The sequence below is a fragment of the Oryx dammah genome, unplaced genomic scaffold (genome assembly GCF_014754425.2).
Source record: "Oryx dammah isolate SB20612 unplaced genomic scaffold, SCBI_Odam_1.1 HiC_scaffold_2, whole genome shotgun sequence".
Taxonomy (NCBI): Eukaryota; Metazoa; Chordata; class Mammalia; order Artiodactyla; family Bovidae; genus Oryx; species Oryx dammah.
The window spans coordinates 158,280,088-158,292,415 of NW_024070186.1; the positions used below are offsets into that span (position 1 = coordinate 158,280,088).

At 65.8% G+C, this 12,328-nt stretch overlaps 1 protein-coding gene across 1 annotated transcript in view; it reads left to right on the forward strand.

Moving 5' to 3' along the window:
• Nucleotides 1-4,432: 4,432 nt before the first annotated feature.
• The window catches only part of BAIAP3 (BAI1 associated protein 3), a 9,807-nt gene continuing 1,911 nt past the window's right edge, over nt 4,433-12,328 (forward strand). Inside the window, exons 1-30 of the mRNA XM_040253493.1 lie at nt 4,433-4,601; nt 4,833-4,920; nt 5,060-5,140; nt 5,369-5,476; nt 5,910-5,969; nt 6,103-6,169; nt 6,339-6,534; nt 6,764-6,808; nt 6,938-7,015; nt 7,124-7,226; nt 7,543-7,650; nt 7,739-7,834; nt 7,966-8,069; nt 8,266-8,386; nt 8,863-8,987; nt 9,118-9,208; nt 9,346-9,402; nt 9,499-9,596; nt 9,700-9,751; nt 9,841-9,971; nt 10,118-10,241; nt 10,318-10,461; nt 10,549-10,641; nt 10,732-10,923; nt 11,011-11,079; nt 11,170-11,249; nt 11,321-11,429; nt 11,832-11,903; nt 12,030-12,110; nt 12,193-12,313. Of these exons, the coding sequence (XP_040109427.1) occupies nt 4,471-4,601; nt 4,833-4,920; nt 5,060-5,140; nt 5,369-5,476; nt 5,910-5,969; nt 6,103-6,169; nt 6,339-6,534; nt 6,764-6,808; nt 6,938-7,015; nt 7,124-7,226; nt 7,543-7,650; nt 7,739-7,834; nt 7,966-8,069; nt 8,266-8,386; nt 8,863-8,987; nt 9,118-9,208; nt 9,346-9,402; nt 9,499-9,596; nt 9,700-9,751; nt 9,841-9,971; nt 10,118-10,241; nt 10,318-10,461; nt 10,549-10,641; nt 10,732-10,923; nt 11,011-11,079; nt 11,170-11,249; nt 11,321-11,429; nt 11,832-11,903; nt 12,030-12,110; nt 12,193-12,313 (3,025 nt within the window). The 5' untranslated portion in view covers nt 4,433-4,470. The remainder of the gene's footprint in view (nt 4,602-4,832; nt 4,921-5,059; nt 5,141-5,368; nt 5,477-5,909; nt 5,970-6,102; nt 6,170-6,338; nt 6,535-6,763; nt 6,809-6,937; nt 7,016-7,123; nt 7,227-7,542; nt 7,651-7,738; nt 7,835-7,965; nt 8,070-8,265; nt 8,387-8,862; nt 8,988-9,117; nt 9,209-9,345; nt 9,403-9,498; nt 9,597-9,699; nt 9,752-9,840; nt 9,972-10,117; nt 10,242-10,317; nt 10,462-10,548; nt 10,642-10,731; nt 10,924-11,010; nt 11,080-11,169; nt 11,250-11,320; nt 11,430-11,831; nt 11,904-12,029; nt 12,111-12,192; nt 12,314-12,328) is intronic.

The window sequence follows — 12,328 nt, forward strand, 5'->3', positions numbered from 1 at the left end:
CACCCGTCGGGGTAACCTGGCAGGTGGCTAGACGTGGGCCGTGGGGTCGGTCCCCCTTTCGGTGACGAGGATTGTTGCGGGCGTTCTGAGTTGACGTCTGCAGCACACGTACACACACCCCGGGGTGCGGGCTGTCCCCTCTGAGAAGAGCGGTTGGGACCGCGGAGGCGGAGTCCCCAGGCCCAGGCCCGCTCCAGACTGGTGGTGGGGACACTGCTGGCTGGGAGGGTGACTTTGGAGATGACCACACAACCCTTCCAGAAAAGTCTGCGCTGCGGGCCCGGGCATATCCTGTTCTGTTTCGGCGACTCTTGTCTGCCCTGGCGTCCCCGAGAAGGGGTCGTGATGCAGAGCGGGTCTGCTCCGGCTCATTACCCACGTTTGGATTGATTGGCAGCCCTGAGCCCCCTCCCCTTAGGAGCCTCGGGCCGGGCACTAGGGGCACGTGGATCCTTGCCCTGCGCCCCTAGCGGCGCCGGCGCGAGCGGAGAGGGGCGTGAGGGAGGCGGGGGCGGGGCGGAAGCGAGGCCCGAGCGGCGGGGCGGAGCGAGCAGGCTCAGCCCCGCCCCCGGCCCCTGCATCCCGGGCGCGGGGCCCCTGGCGCTCAGTCGTCGGCGCTGGCGGCTGCGAGCGGTCGCACTGCTGTAGCGACACTGGAGCCAGCACCGAGTGCGGCGCCCGCAGGAGCCCCGTCCCCGCGCCCCTGCCGCCCGGCCCACGGTGAGTGCCGCGGATTCCTGCCCGGCCGTCGAAGCCCAGGCCGGCTGACCGCCGGCGGACCGCGGTCGCCGCTACCCCGGGGAGCCGGGAGGTCGCCAAGACGCGCCGTCGGCAGCGGGGAGACGGCTCCTCCCCCGCTTGGAGGAGCGGGGCCTCGGAGCGGGAGACGGTGCGCACTGCAGAGGGGCGGGGGGACCAGACCTCTCAGCCGCGGAAGGCGCGGGGCTCCAGGACCACCGCCCCCCGGGATGCGCAGGGTCACTCCGCTCGGACCCGGCGCCCTATATCCGGGGGAAGCCGCAGGTGGGCGGGGACCGAAGACCCCGAGACCCTCCGCGGGGTTTCCCAGTCCACCCTCCAGCGATTAAGACGCCCCTGAGCCCGGCCCGCTCCCCCTCCCACGGATCCTGGCAAGACCCCTTGTTTTCCCCAAATTCCTCCTGGCATCTGGGTGGGTCCCCCAAAATACACCCTCTCCAGGCTTCCAAACTGTCCCCGAACCGAACACCCACCAATGAGAGAAGGACCCCGAGAGAACTGGGGTGGGGGAGAGGTCCGAACGGAGGTCGGGAGGAAAGGGCGAGGCGGGAGCCTGTCCCTGAGAGAAGTGGGAGGGGTGAGCAGGTCAGAGGGCCCGGCTGGCCAGGTGGGAGGGGACCTCTGAGGAAGATCGTACGGGCACTTCATTTTAAATGCGTTCATTCTAGAAGCATCTCGCCAACCTTTTACTGTTGGTCTCCGGCTTCAGAGCTCTAGGTCCGCCCGCGGAATTGTTTACAATACAGACCTCAAACCCCTCCCTGGGACTGGGTGGGGATGAGACCCCAGTGAGCAGTGCTCCTAAGAGGCACTGCAGGCGGGCTGCAGGAGGCACTGTGTGCAGGCGAGCACTGTGCAAGGAGTCAGCGGAGAAGGGCAGCCGGAAACCTCCTAGGAGAGTGAAGGGGGCCAGCTGGGGGCTGGGCTGGGCAGCAGGGAGAGCCAGGTGGCCAGGCTGGACCTTCTGCCGCCCCCTTACTCATGCCGGGGCAGCATCGGTGGATGCCCTACCGGTTCCAGTGAGCGGCCCCAGCGCCCTGAGGGTGTTGATTCATGTCCAGGGCGGCCAGTGGGCTGTTGGGGACTCTTCTAGAAGACCAGGCTGGCTCTCCAGTTCAGCCCCACTGCTCCAGACCTGCCTGCTTCAGTGCCAGCCCCCAGGTGGGCTAGCAGGAGACACCTTGGCTTTGAGCCCTGGGTTCTGAGCAAGTCACCCCATCACTGGGATGTGAAATGCGACAGTGACATCACTTTGCAGAGTGATCCTTTCCCATTCAACCCCAGGCCTTGGGCACAGCCCTGAAACACAGCAGGCCTGTTGCTTTTGGCTGGATCCTGGTACCTGTGGGGCATCCAGCTCCTTGGCTGGCCTCACTTTGTTCATTGGACAAACTGGAGCCGGTGGCCAGGCCTGAGTGGGAATACAGGTGTGGCCTGCTCAGAGCTTCTGGCCAGGCCTGGGCGGGATGGAGACACGGAAAGTTCAGGAAGGAGTCCTCTGGGGCCCATCAGACAGACAAGGGGTCCCTTGAAACCTGTACCCTGCTCATTCTGCCCCATGCACGCCGAGAGCCCCTGGCAGCCAGTGAGTGCTCCCTAGTGATCAGCCCCACACCCTCTGTCCGTGACAGCTCTGAGTGGGTGCAGGGTGCAGCGAGGCTGTGGCTGTGCAGGCAGCCCAGGGGTTGCCAGGGGACAGAGGGGGCTTCTAAGCTCCCAGGAAGAGCCTCTGCACCTGGACACTGCTGCTGCCTCCCTCCTGGTCACAGGCTGAGACGGGAGCAGGGAGGGGCCTGCAGCACAGGGGGAGGCCGGCCCGCCTGGACCTGGGACTCAGGACGAGCCAAGAGCTTAGCGCCTGGACGCCAGAGCCTGGGAGGCCGTGACTCCATCCCGGGCTGCCTGCTGGCTGGGTGACCCTGGGCCTCATGAGCCTGGGGTCTCAATTTCCTGGTCTAGGTGTGGGGAGCAGAGCGTCACTCCCCATCCCGGACTGGTCTGAGGAGGGGCCCCCCCTTGCCTTGAACACTCTGGTCTCACCGAGAAAGGCCCCCACCCTGCAGCTCAGGCCACTTGGCTCCTGCGTCATCTTTGTCTCCGGGACTGTGAGCCCTGGAGCCCCCGTCACACGTAGACGCAGCTGGCGGTTGTCCTGGCAACAGCTCAAGCAGTGGCTGCTCCCTGGCTTTGGGGGCTGTTGGGGAAGCAGCGTCTTCCACTCAGCTAGAGAGGAAAAGGGGACCCGTGACACCCAGCCCCCAGGGACCTCAGGGACAGCTCTCTGGGCTGCCGAGCCCGCAGCAGGGGTAGGGGCTCCCTGGGGCAAGCACTGACTGGTGTGAAGGGGGTCCAGGGCTGCTGGAGGCCAAGGTGCCCCTTCTCCTGTCCCAGCTCTCAGGCCTGGCCAGATGGGTTCCCCTGGCCCTGCAGCTCCAGGATTGGAGGATCAGGGAGTGAGATGAGCTGAGAGCTGGAGGGGGGCACATACTGGTGATGGCAGCCCGGGCACCCCACCGCCCGCCCCAGAGATACACCCGGCTTGCTTGAAAAATCTGTCCAGGACCCTCAAGGCAGCAGGTGTGCCCGGCCCCGCTGTCCCAGCAGAGGGTGACCGTCCGGGAGGAGGTCAAGCTTATAAACGAGGATGTGCCAGCACTCACATGGCCCCTGGCAGTGGGCACACAGGGCAGGGTGGGTCTCCCCGGCTACCCCACTGCCAGGTGCCCGTGAGAGATGGGCAAGTAGAGCTGGATCCGGCGGGGTCCCCATTTCCAATTTTGTCAAATGAAAAGGACAGGCTTGGGCTGACGTGCCTGGCCTGCGGGGGACGCCCTCGAGTGGACAAGGATGGGACCCAGGCAGTGGGCAGGTCCCCAGGTGAGCCAAGGGGAGTATGGCGTGTCCGGCGCACAGAGGCCAGCAAGCCAGGGCCAGGGAGCCCAGTAGGTGGCACTGAGCGGCAGAGGTGGCCCAGGAGAGGGTCTTCGCTTTGTCCTGATGACTTTCAGCGCGGGCACACGAGACCACCTTGTGGGACTTTGCTGGGGGCGGGGGGATAGGGCGGCCAAGGCTGGAGGTAGTTGCCTGGGCCAGGTCACGGGGTGGAAGAGGCGTACTGCAGGGCCCTTGGTGGCTTCCCCCCAGGATCTGCAGGGGGCACTGAGCACCCGCAAGGTGTGAGGGTGTAACAGCGCAGGCCGGTCAGGCTGGGGGCTGGAGTTGGCAGTGACAGCCGTGCGCTCCTCAGGGGTGTCCCAGGGCTGGGCCCCCTGGACAGGAAAGTGTCCCCCGAGCAGGTCCCACTCCCCTTCTGCAAAGTGTGGGGCCGCAGCCCCTGTCCGCTCCCAGGGCCTGTGTTGCCATAGCAACCAAGCCACCACGCAGCATCCTGCCTGGAGCAGCCTAGATGTCACCCTGGGGCACGGGGATTCTTCATGCCAAGGGAGGAATGGGGCCTGGGCCTGGCGGCCCCCGCCTGTGCATCCCCTGAAACCGGCTCAGTCCGAATCATTCTGGTCTGGGGAGCCCGAACCTGTGGGGGGCTGGGGCTTGGACTGAGCAAGTCTGCAGCCTTGGGAGGGTTGGAGCCCATGGCCCCAGCAGTGGGCACCTCTGAGTTCCAGCTCACACCTCTGTCACTGCTCAGGGTGGCATCTGATGTGACCACAGGGGACAGTAAGGCAGGGCTCTCTGCCCCACAGGTTGCCTGCCATGTCCACCTTGCTGGAGATCAAGAGCAGCGTGCTCAGGCAAGTGCAGGTGTGCCCATCCTTCCGTCGGAGGACCGAGGAGGAGCCGGCCAGCGGCAGCGCCGACCCACTGGAGCCCACGGCCGGGGCCTGGTGGGTGCCCCCTGGCCAGCTCCCTTCCTCCCCTGACCTCACATACCAGCCGCCCAGCACGGCCCCTGGGGGAAGCCCAGGAGGCTCTGAACCCAAGGCCGTGGAGGGCATCCCCCTGCACCCCCAGCTCTTCAGAGACCCGGGGATCCCTTTGAGTCATGCGGGCCAGCACGTGCTCTGAGCTGCAGCATCGGGAGGATCTGCTGACCCCGAGTGTGGCCTTTCTTGCAGGAAACCCGGAGATGGTGTAGAGTTCTTCTCCCAGATGCGCCTCATCCTGAAGAAGGGGGAGGGCAGACAAGGGCTGCCGTGCCCTGAGGTGCGGACGCTGCGGGCCCAGCTGTGCATGGGCCTGGGCTGGCCTCCCCAGTGGCTGCTCCGTGCTCCCCTCCCTCCCTCCCTGGAGCACTCCCTGCCAGGGAGCCATGGAGACCCTCACCCCCTGGCGCCCCTCACAGGTCCTGCTGTGCAGCAGCTCACCTGCCCCCGCAGAGCCCGTGGACCCCAGCCGTGGCCTGAGAACTTTGAGCCAAGAGGAGGTAAGGGGGTGGGAGGTTTGGGGAGGGTGGGCCGGCCTCCCCATGGGGGTGAGCAGAGGTCAGGGGTGGGGAGGGACCCCTGGTGGAGGCCCCAAAGATGCAAAGGCTCAGAGGCAGAGACCAGGCTCTGCCGGTGGGAGGGGCGGCTGGGGGCTGGGCAGAGAGGGTGCATCCGAGGAGCCAAGAGCCCCTGCGGTCAGCACTCAGGGCCCACGCCCCTGCCTGCAGGTGGACATGCTCTACGAGGAGGCTCTATACACAGTCCTTCACCGCGCAGGCACCATGGGCCCCGACCAGGTGGACGACGACGAGGCCCTGCTGAGCTACCTGCAGCAGGTGAGCCCCAGGCCCCGCCCACTCGGCTGGCCTGGCTCCACCATCTCTGGGGGTGGCTGAGACACTTTCCCCACCTGCTTGTGTCACTGTCGCCTCAATGACACACAGAGTTGCCCCACGTACATACACACACAGGTGCACAGGCAGACACACATAGGCTGACAGGCATGCCCAGAAAGGTAGACAGACACAAACACATCCAAACAGAAGAACACACGGACACAGCTCCAAAGAACATTGGAAAAGACAGGTAGACAGATGTAGGACTCACACAGAAGGATGGACAGACACAGAGAAAGGAAGAAAGGACAAACCAGCAGGCGGACAGACCACTTTCTTCCTGCTGTGTACACCCCCCCCACCCCGTGAAGCCCCCAGGATGGTAACTGGCCTGCTTCAAGGGCACCTGGGCCTCACACCTGCCGGCCCACAGGTGTTTGGTACCAGCCCTGAGGAGCATGCCGCAGCTGTGGAGCGCGTGAAGAAGGCCAAGGTGAGGCTGCCGCCCGCTGGGCAGATGCCACCCCTTGCAGTGCTTGTGGGCAGAGGCTCGGGGTGAAGGGGTGCAGGGCCGGCCGTGTCAGGCCCACACCGAGCCCCAGAGACCGTCACTGCCTCCACTGCAGGCCCCCACCTACGCCCTAAAAGTCTCCGTCGTGCGTGCCAAGAACCTGCTGGCCAAAGACCCCAACGGTGAGCGGGGAGCAGCCAGGTCTGGGGCCCCCGGGGGCGGCCGGGTCAGGGGCCTCAGGGTGGGGAGCTGGGACTGAGGCCTCGGGGGCGGGCCGGGTCTGGGGCCCCAGGGGCAGCTGGGTCTGGGGCCCCGGGGCGGGCTGGGACTGAGGCACCCACCACGTCCTAGGCTTCAGTGACCCGTACTGCATGCTGGGCATCCTGCCAGCCTCAGGCACCGTGCGGGAGCCCAGCCCGCACAAGGAGCAGCGCTTCAGCTTCCGCAAGGGCAGCAAGCGAGGTGGCCCACTGCCAGCCAAGTGTATCCAGGTCACCGAGGTCAAGAGCAGCACCCTGAACCCCGTGTGGAAGGAGCACTTCCTCTTGTAAGGCTCCTTGTCTGGTTAGGCGGCGGGGTGGCTAGGTGGAGTCTGCGGCGGTGCCGGCTGGTCCTGGGGCAGCTACGCCCATAGGTGGTCTCAGTGCCTGCCCCCCGGGAACCGAAGGGCTGGTCCTGTGCCCACTTTCCAGAGCAGAGGCCGAGGCTCAGAAATTGTCCCTGCCCCAGCACTGGGCAGGGCATCACCTGGACCCTCCTCTCTGTTCTCCTTACAGTGAGATCGAGGACGTGGGCACAGACCAGCTGCACCTGGACATCTGGTAGAGGCCCCTGTGCCCTGCAGGGCAGGGGTGCGGGTGCCTCTGGTCTGGGTGGAGCGGGAGGGGGCAGTCAGAGCCAGGCTGAGCTGCAGACAAGCCAGGCACCCCCCCGCCCCCCCCCCCCTCCAGGGATCACGACGATGATGTGTCCCTGGTGGAAGCGTGCAGGAAGCTGAATGAAGTCATCGGCCTGAAGGGCGTGAGCAGGTGGGGCAGGTGGGACCCTCGAACTCCTGACTCTCAGCTTGGCCACAGGGGCCAACGGGTGGGGGCTCCTCAGGGGCCACAGGCGTGAAACCATCCTGCTGCCCCCAGGTATTTCAAACAGATTGTCAAGTCTGCCCGCGCAAATGGGACAGCGGGGCCCACTGAGGACCACACTGATGACTTCCTGGGGTGTCTCAACATACCTGTCCGGGTGAGTGGGCTGGCAGTTTTGCTTGCCGAATGCTTGCTCCTGGGTGTCCCACCTGGTGTTGGCAGCAGTCCTGCCCCACTGCTGCTATGCCCCGTGATGCCCCAGCAGCTTCCCATCCTTCCTGGGCTGGGGCTGGGGGAACATAATGCTGCAAGCGGGGAGGACAGCCTCCAGGAACCTCTAGTGTCCTGGCACCCTGAGCTGGTCACCAGTGTTCAGTGGGAAGCAGAGGCCTGTTTCTCCTGCAGTCCCAGAGACAGTCTCTGCGGGCAGGGGGCGTTAGGCAGAACCACCAATCTGAACCCCCTTCCCCCAGGAGGTGCCTGTGGCTGGGGAGGACCGCTGGTTCAAGCTGGAACCGCGCTCTAGCGCCTCCCGGGTGCAGGGTGACTGCCAACTGGTCCTCAAGCTGATCACCACACAGGTGGGAGCCAAGGGCCCCCCTCCTGCAGCCCTGCACCCCAGCCCATAAGCTCAGGAAGGGCTGCTGACCGGCCGGCCCTGCGTTCCAGAGGGATACGAACATGAGCCAGCGTGGGCGGTCGGGCTTCCTGTCGTACCTGCTGCTGCTCAGCCGTCTGCTGCAGTTTGAGCACCGAGCCGAGGAGGTAGTGCCAACCTCGGGCCCCAGGGGCAGCCAGGGGCGGCGTGGGTAGGGCGAGGCGGGGAGGCCAGGGACCTGGGGGCCGAGAGGGGATGGGGGTCTCTCGCCTCCACCCACGGCCAGCCCGTTCCCTAGCCCAACTCGAGCAGCTGGCGCGGCGAGCTCAGCGGGCCTGCGGCCACCGTGCTCTGCCTGCACGGCGCACAGAGCAACCTGTCGGCGCTGCAGCTGGCTGTGCTGTGAGTGGGCGGGGCCGCGTCGCGAGGGGCAGGGCCTCGGCGCAACGAGGCTGCGTGGGCGGGGCCTGCCGCACGGGACGGGGCGGCGAGGGGCGGGGTCCGGAAAGGGGCGGGGCTGTCAGTCGGAGGGGCTCGGGTTCCCTGCTGGGTCGGGCTCCTGACGCAGCTGCCCTGAGCCTGGGCTGGGGCCCCGCAGGCACTGGCAGGTCAGCAGCCGCCACCATCAGACCCGCACCCTGGACTACGGTTACCTGCTGGGGCTGCTAGAGGACCTGCAGGCGCACTGGGAGGAGGCGGGCTCGCTGCCCCAGGAGCAGGTGGGCTCGCATGAAAATGTTCCTGAAGGGTGAGCCGGGGGGCTGTTCAGGCTGGGACAAGCAGGGACAGGACCTGCCAGAGTCCTGCCCTGCTGGGGTGCACAGCCTGTGGGAGTGGTAGGGGGTTAAAAACAAGCGGACAAAGCTTAGGAGAGAGCAGCTGCTGTGCAGTCCCAGGACCTGGCCGTGCGATACCAAGGGGGAGTACCGCAGGAGGCAGGCCGTGCGGCTTCAGCCCCGCGAGCAGCGGAGGGAGTGGGCCGCATGGAAGGAGGCGCAACTGGTGCTGCGAAGGCCCTGGGGGCGTCTGTGTCTCCATGGGGCGCTGTGGAGGCTGAAGAGGGCACCAGGGCGAGGCCAGTGGGGTTGGAGGCCCATAGTAGGGAGGGGGCTCTTCAGGGCAGGGCCTTGCAGACCGGCTGCTTTTGCCAAGGAGCGGGCACTCAGCAGTCCGTTCTGAAGGCCCTGTCCCTCAGGAGGAGGGCCTGGCAGACAGCTTCTCTGCCTTCTCTGAGTTTGGGCTTCAGCTACTGCGACAGCTCCGGGACTACTTTCCTGCCACTAACAGCACAGCCGTCTACCGCCTGGAGCTGCTGCTGAAGTGGGTGCAGCCGCTCATCTGTGGGTGGGGGGTTGGAGCTGGGGGACTGGGTAGGTGCAGCCGCTTCCCAGGGGTGGGGGTGGGGAGACTGGGTGGGGCAGCCCCCAGTCAGCTGCAACCCCTCGCCCAGGTGTCTTGGCAAGCTGCAGCTCTTCCAGCCTTCGTTTGAGATCTGCCCCTTCGAGACGGAGCTAAACATGGACATTGCTGCTGCCCTGAAGGTGTGTCTGGTAGCTGAGTCTGGGCTAACTGCCCGTCCTTGCCCATGCCCCTGCCCTCAGGCTGGACCTGCGGAACCACACACACTTGCCCTTCTTTCCTCCCACCCAACACGCTTCCTCGGTGGCTTCCCTTGCAGAGAGGCAACCGTGAATGGTTCGACAAGCTCCTGAACACCCAAAGTCCTCGTGAGCAGGTGTGGTGGCCGGGGGGGGGGGGCGTGGCCACAGGGGAGGTGAGGGGCCACAGGTTAGTGTAGGCCAGAAGGTCAGTGTGCTGGGCCTCCTTGCAGCCAGGCCCACAGCGCCTCGCCGGGCTGGTCAAGCTGGCTGACACCATCTACGAGGACCTGCAGTCCTGCTACGGCATCTACGCCAGCCTCTTCCACAGGTGGGGCCAGGGCTCTCCCTGCTGCCCCTGCGCCCAGCCCCTAAAGTGCCACCACCCGGCTGGGGAGCAGGGCGAGCAGGTGTCTGAGGTGTGTCCTTTGCAGCATCATCAAGGTCGACTTCTTCACCCTCACTTTTCGGCAGCTGGAGCGTCTGGTGAGGAGGGGGTGTGGGGAGAGCCCCCTGGCTGGGAAGGGGCCTGGGGTTCCTTGTTGCCACCAGCCTGAGTCCACCCTCCTGGGCAGGTGGCTGAAGAGGCCTGGGTGCTGACAGAGGAGCTGAGCCCCAAGATGACCCTGGAGGTGGCCTCGGGGCTCTTTGAGCTCTACCTGACCCTGGCGGACATCCAGCGCTTTTGGAGCAGCATTCCAGGCCGGTGGGTGCCCTGCCCCACCTGTCCTCCAGTCTCCTCTTGGAGGGCTCTCTGTGCAGTCTCCCCAGAGCCTCTGCAGGCTGGGAACCTGGGACATGTTGGCTCAAGGTGTTTGATCAGGGTGAGCACTGACGGGCCTCCCACTGCAGGGACAGCCGTTCCCTCGCCCTGGCCGGCATCCATGCCCCATTCCTGCCCGCTGTGAAGCTTTGGCTGCAGGTGCTGCGGGACCAAACCAAGTGGAGGCTTCAGGGAGCTGTGGATGTGGACACAGTGAGTGAGCCCTCAGAATTGAGGGGGCTGGGCTCATCTGGGCTCCCCCCAACCTGGGCCTCCTCCTGCTTCCTAGCTGGAGCCCATGGATGCCTCCTCCAAGCACAGCAGCTCCGCAGCCACTGCCAGCCTCTGCTTCAGCCACATCCAGGAGCTGTGGGCCTGCCTGGCATGGCCTGACCCCATCCAGGCCCAGACACTAGGCACCCAACTCAGCCAGGTGGGGACTACCCACCAAGAGGAGATTGGGGTCTGGGTGCAGAAAGGACATAGCCCACAGCTCCTGAGCCCCCATCTTCCACCCCAGGACCTGTGTGAAGCCGCCCTCTTCTACACAGAGCTGTTGCGAAAGAAGGTGGATGCTCAGCCTGGGGCAGCTGGAGAGGCAGTGAGCGAGCCCGTGAGCAGGGGGGTGCAGGAGTGAGGGGCGGAGGCTCAGGGTGGCCACCACCCTGCTGCCAGCCCATGCATGTCCGTCACACCTCCCCAGCTCTGCGTGGTCCTCAATGACGTGGAGCTCCTCCGCAAGGCTGCTGGCCAGGCACTGCGTGGCCTGGCGTGGCCGGAGGGGGCTGCGGGGCTTGAGGGCACGCTCCCGCGGCCCCTGCTCAGCTGCACACAGGCCCTGGATGAGGACCTGCAGCGGGAGGCCCGAACCGTGACAGCACACCTCACCTCCAAGGTGGCAGGGCTGGTGGGCTGGGGCGGGAGCCGGCTGCCCCTTCCTGCACCCCGCAATGCTAAGCACCACTCTCCTGCTCTCTCACAGATGGTGGGTGACGTCAGGAAGTACGTGCAGCACGTCAGCCTCTCGCCCGACTCCATCCAGAATGATGAGGTGAGTGCCCGGCCAGCCGAGGTCTTGGGCTCAGCAGAGAATGCGCGTGTGCACTGGGGCCCAGTCCTAGCCTGAGGACCCTACCTGCAGGCTGTGGCCCCCCTTCTGAAGTACCTGGATGAGAAGCTGGCTCTGCTGAATGCCTCGCTGGTGAAGGAAAACCTTAGCAGGTACGGTCCTGGGCGGGTGGGCAGAGCAGGGCTGGCCCGTGGTCGGGTCACAGATGCTGAGCGTCCTGCAGGGTGCTGGAGGCCCTCTGGGAGCTGCTGCTGCAGGCCATCCTGCAGGCTCTGGGAGCGAACCGAGACGTGTCTGCCGACTTCTATGGGCGCTTCCACTTCACGCTGGAGGTAGGGCCCCATGGAAGAGCCTTTCCTGCCTGAACTCCTGGTTCCTGGCCCCTCTGCCCCCGCCCCCTGGCAATAAGACTGCTGACCCTTCCAACTGCACGCTCCCCTCCGGCCTGGTCCCCAGCCCAGACACTCCTCCTCTGGGAAGCCGTCAGACAGCATCTCTTTCCCTGAGTCTGCTGAGTCAGCAGCACCTGGGCCACTTGTTCTGACAACTGTCTGGCTTTGGGTGTCCTCATTTCCCCAAGCTTCCTCGCAGCTTCTGATAACAACCCAGGTATGAGTGGCTCTGCCTTGGGCTCCAGACAGCCCAGGCCGGGTGCTGCTCAAGGCTCCATTCCTTCCTGCTGTCTAAAGCACCCACCTCGCCCCTGACACCTCTCTTTTCTTGCCCAACCCCAGGCCCTGGTCAACTTTTTCCACGCTGAGGGCCAGGGTCTGCCCCTGGAGAGCCTGAGAGATGGAAGTTACAAGGTGAGGTTTGGCCCTGGGGCTTCTGACAGAGGAAGGGGGAGGAGTCGACACCTGAGACCCAGGTTTGAGTTCAGCCCCGCTCCGCGGGTGAAATGGGGCCTGTGAGGAGCCGCCTCTTCCTTGCAGAGGCTAGAGGAGGAGCTGCGCCTGCACCAGTGCTCCACGCGGGAGTGCATCGAGCAGTACTACCTGGACAAGCTCAAGCAGGTAGTGCGGCCCAGGTGCACGCACGAGGCTCCGCCCCCCGACGACCCCGAGCTCGTCTCACCGGCTCCTGGCCTTTCCACAGAGATCCCTGGAGCACAACCGGTTCGGGCGCCTGAGCGTCCGCTGCCACTATGAGGCGGCCGAGCAGCGGCTGGCGGTGGAGGTGCTGCACGCCGCCGACCTGCTCCCCCTGGACGCCAACGGTGCGGGCGAGCGGG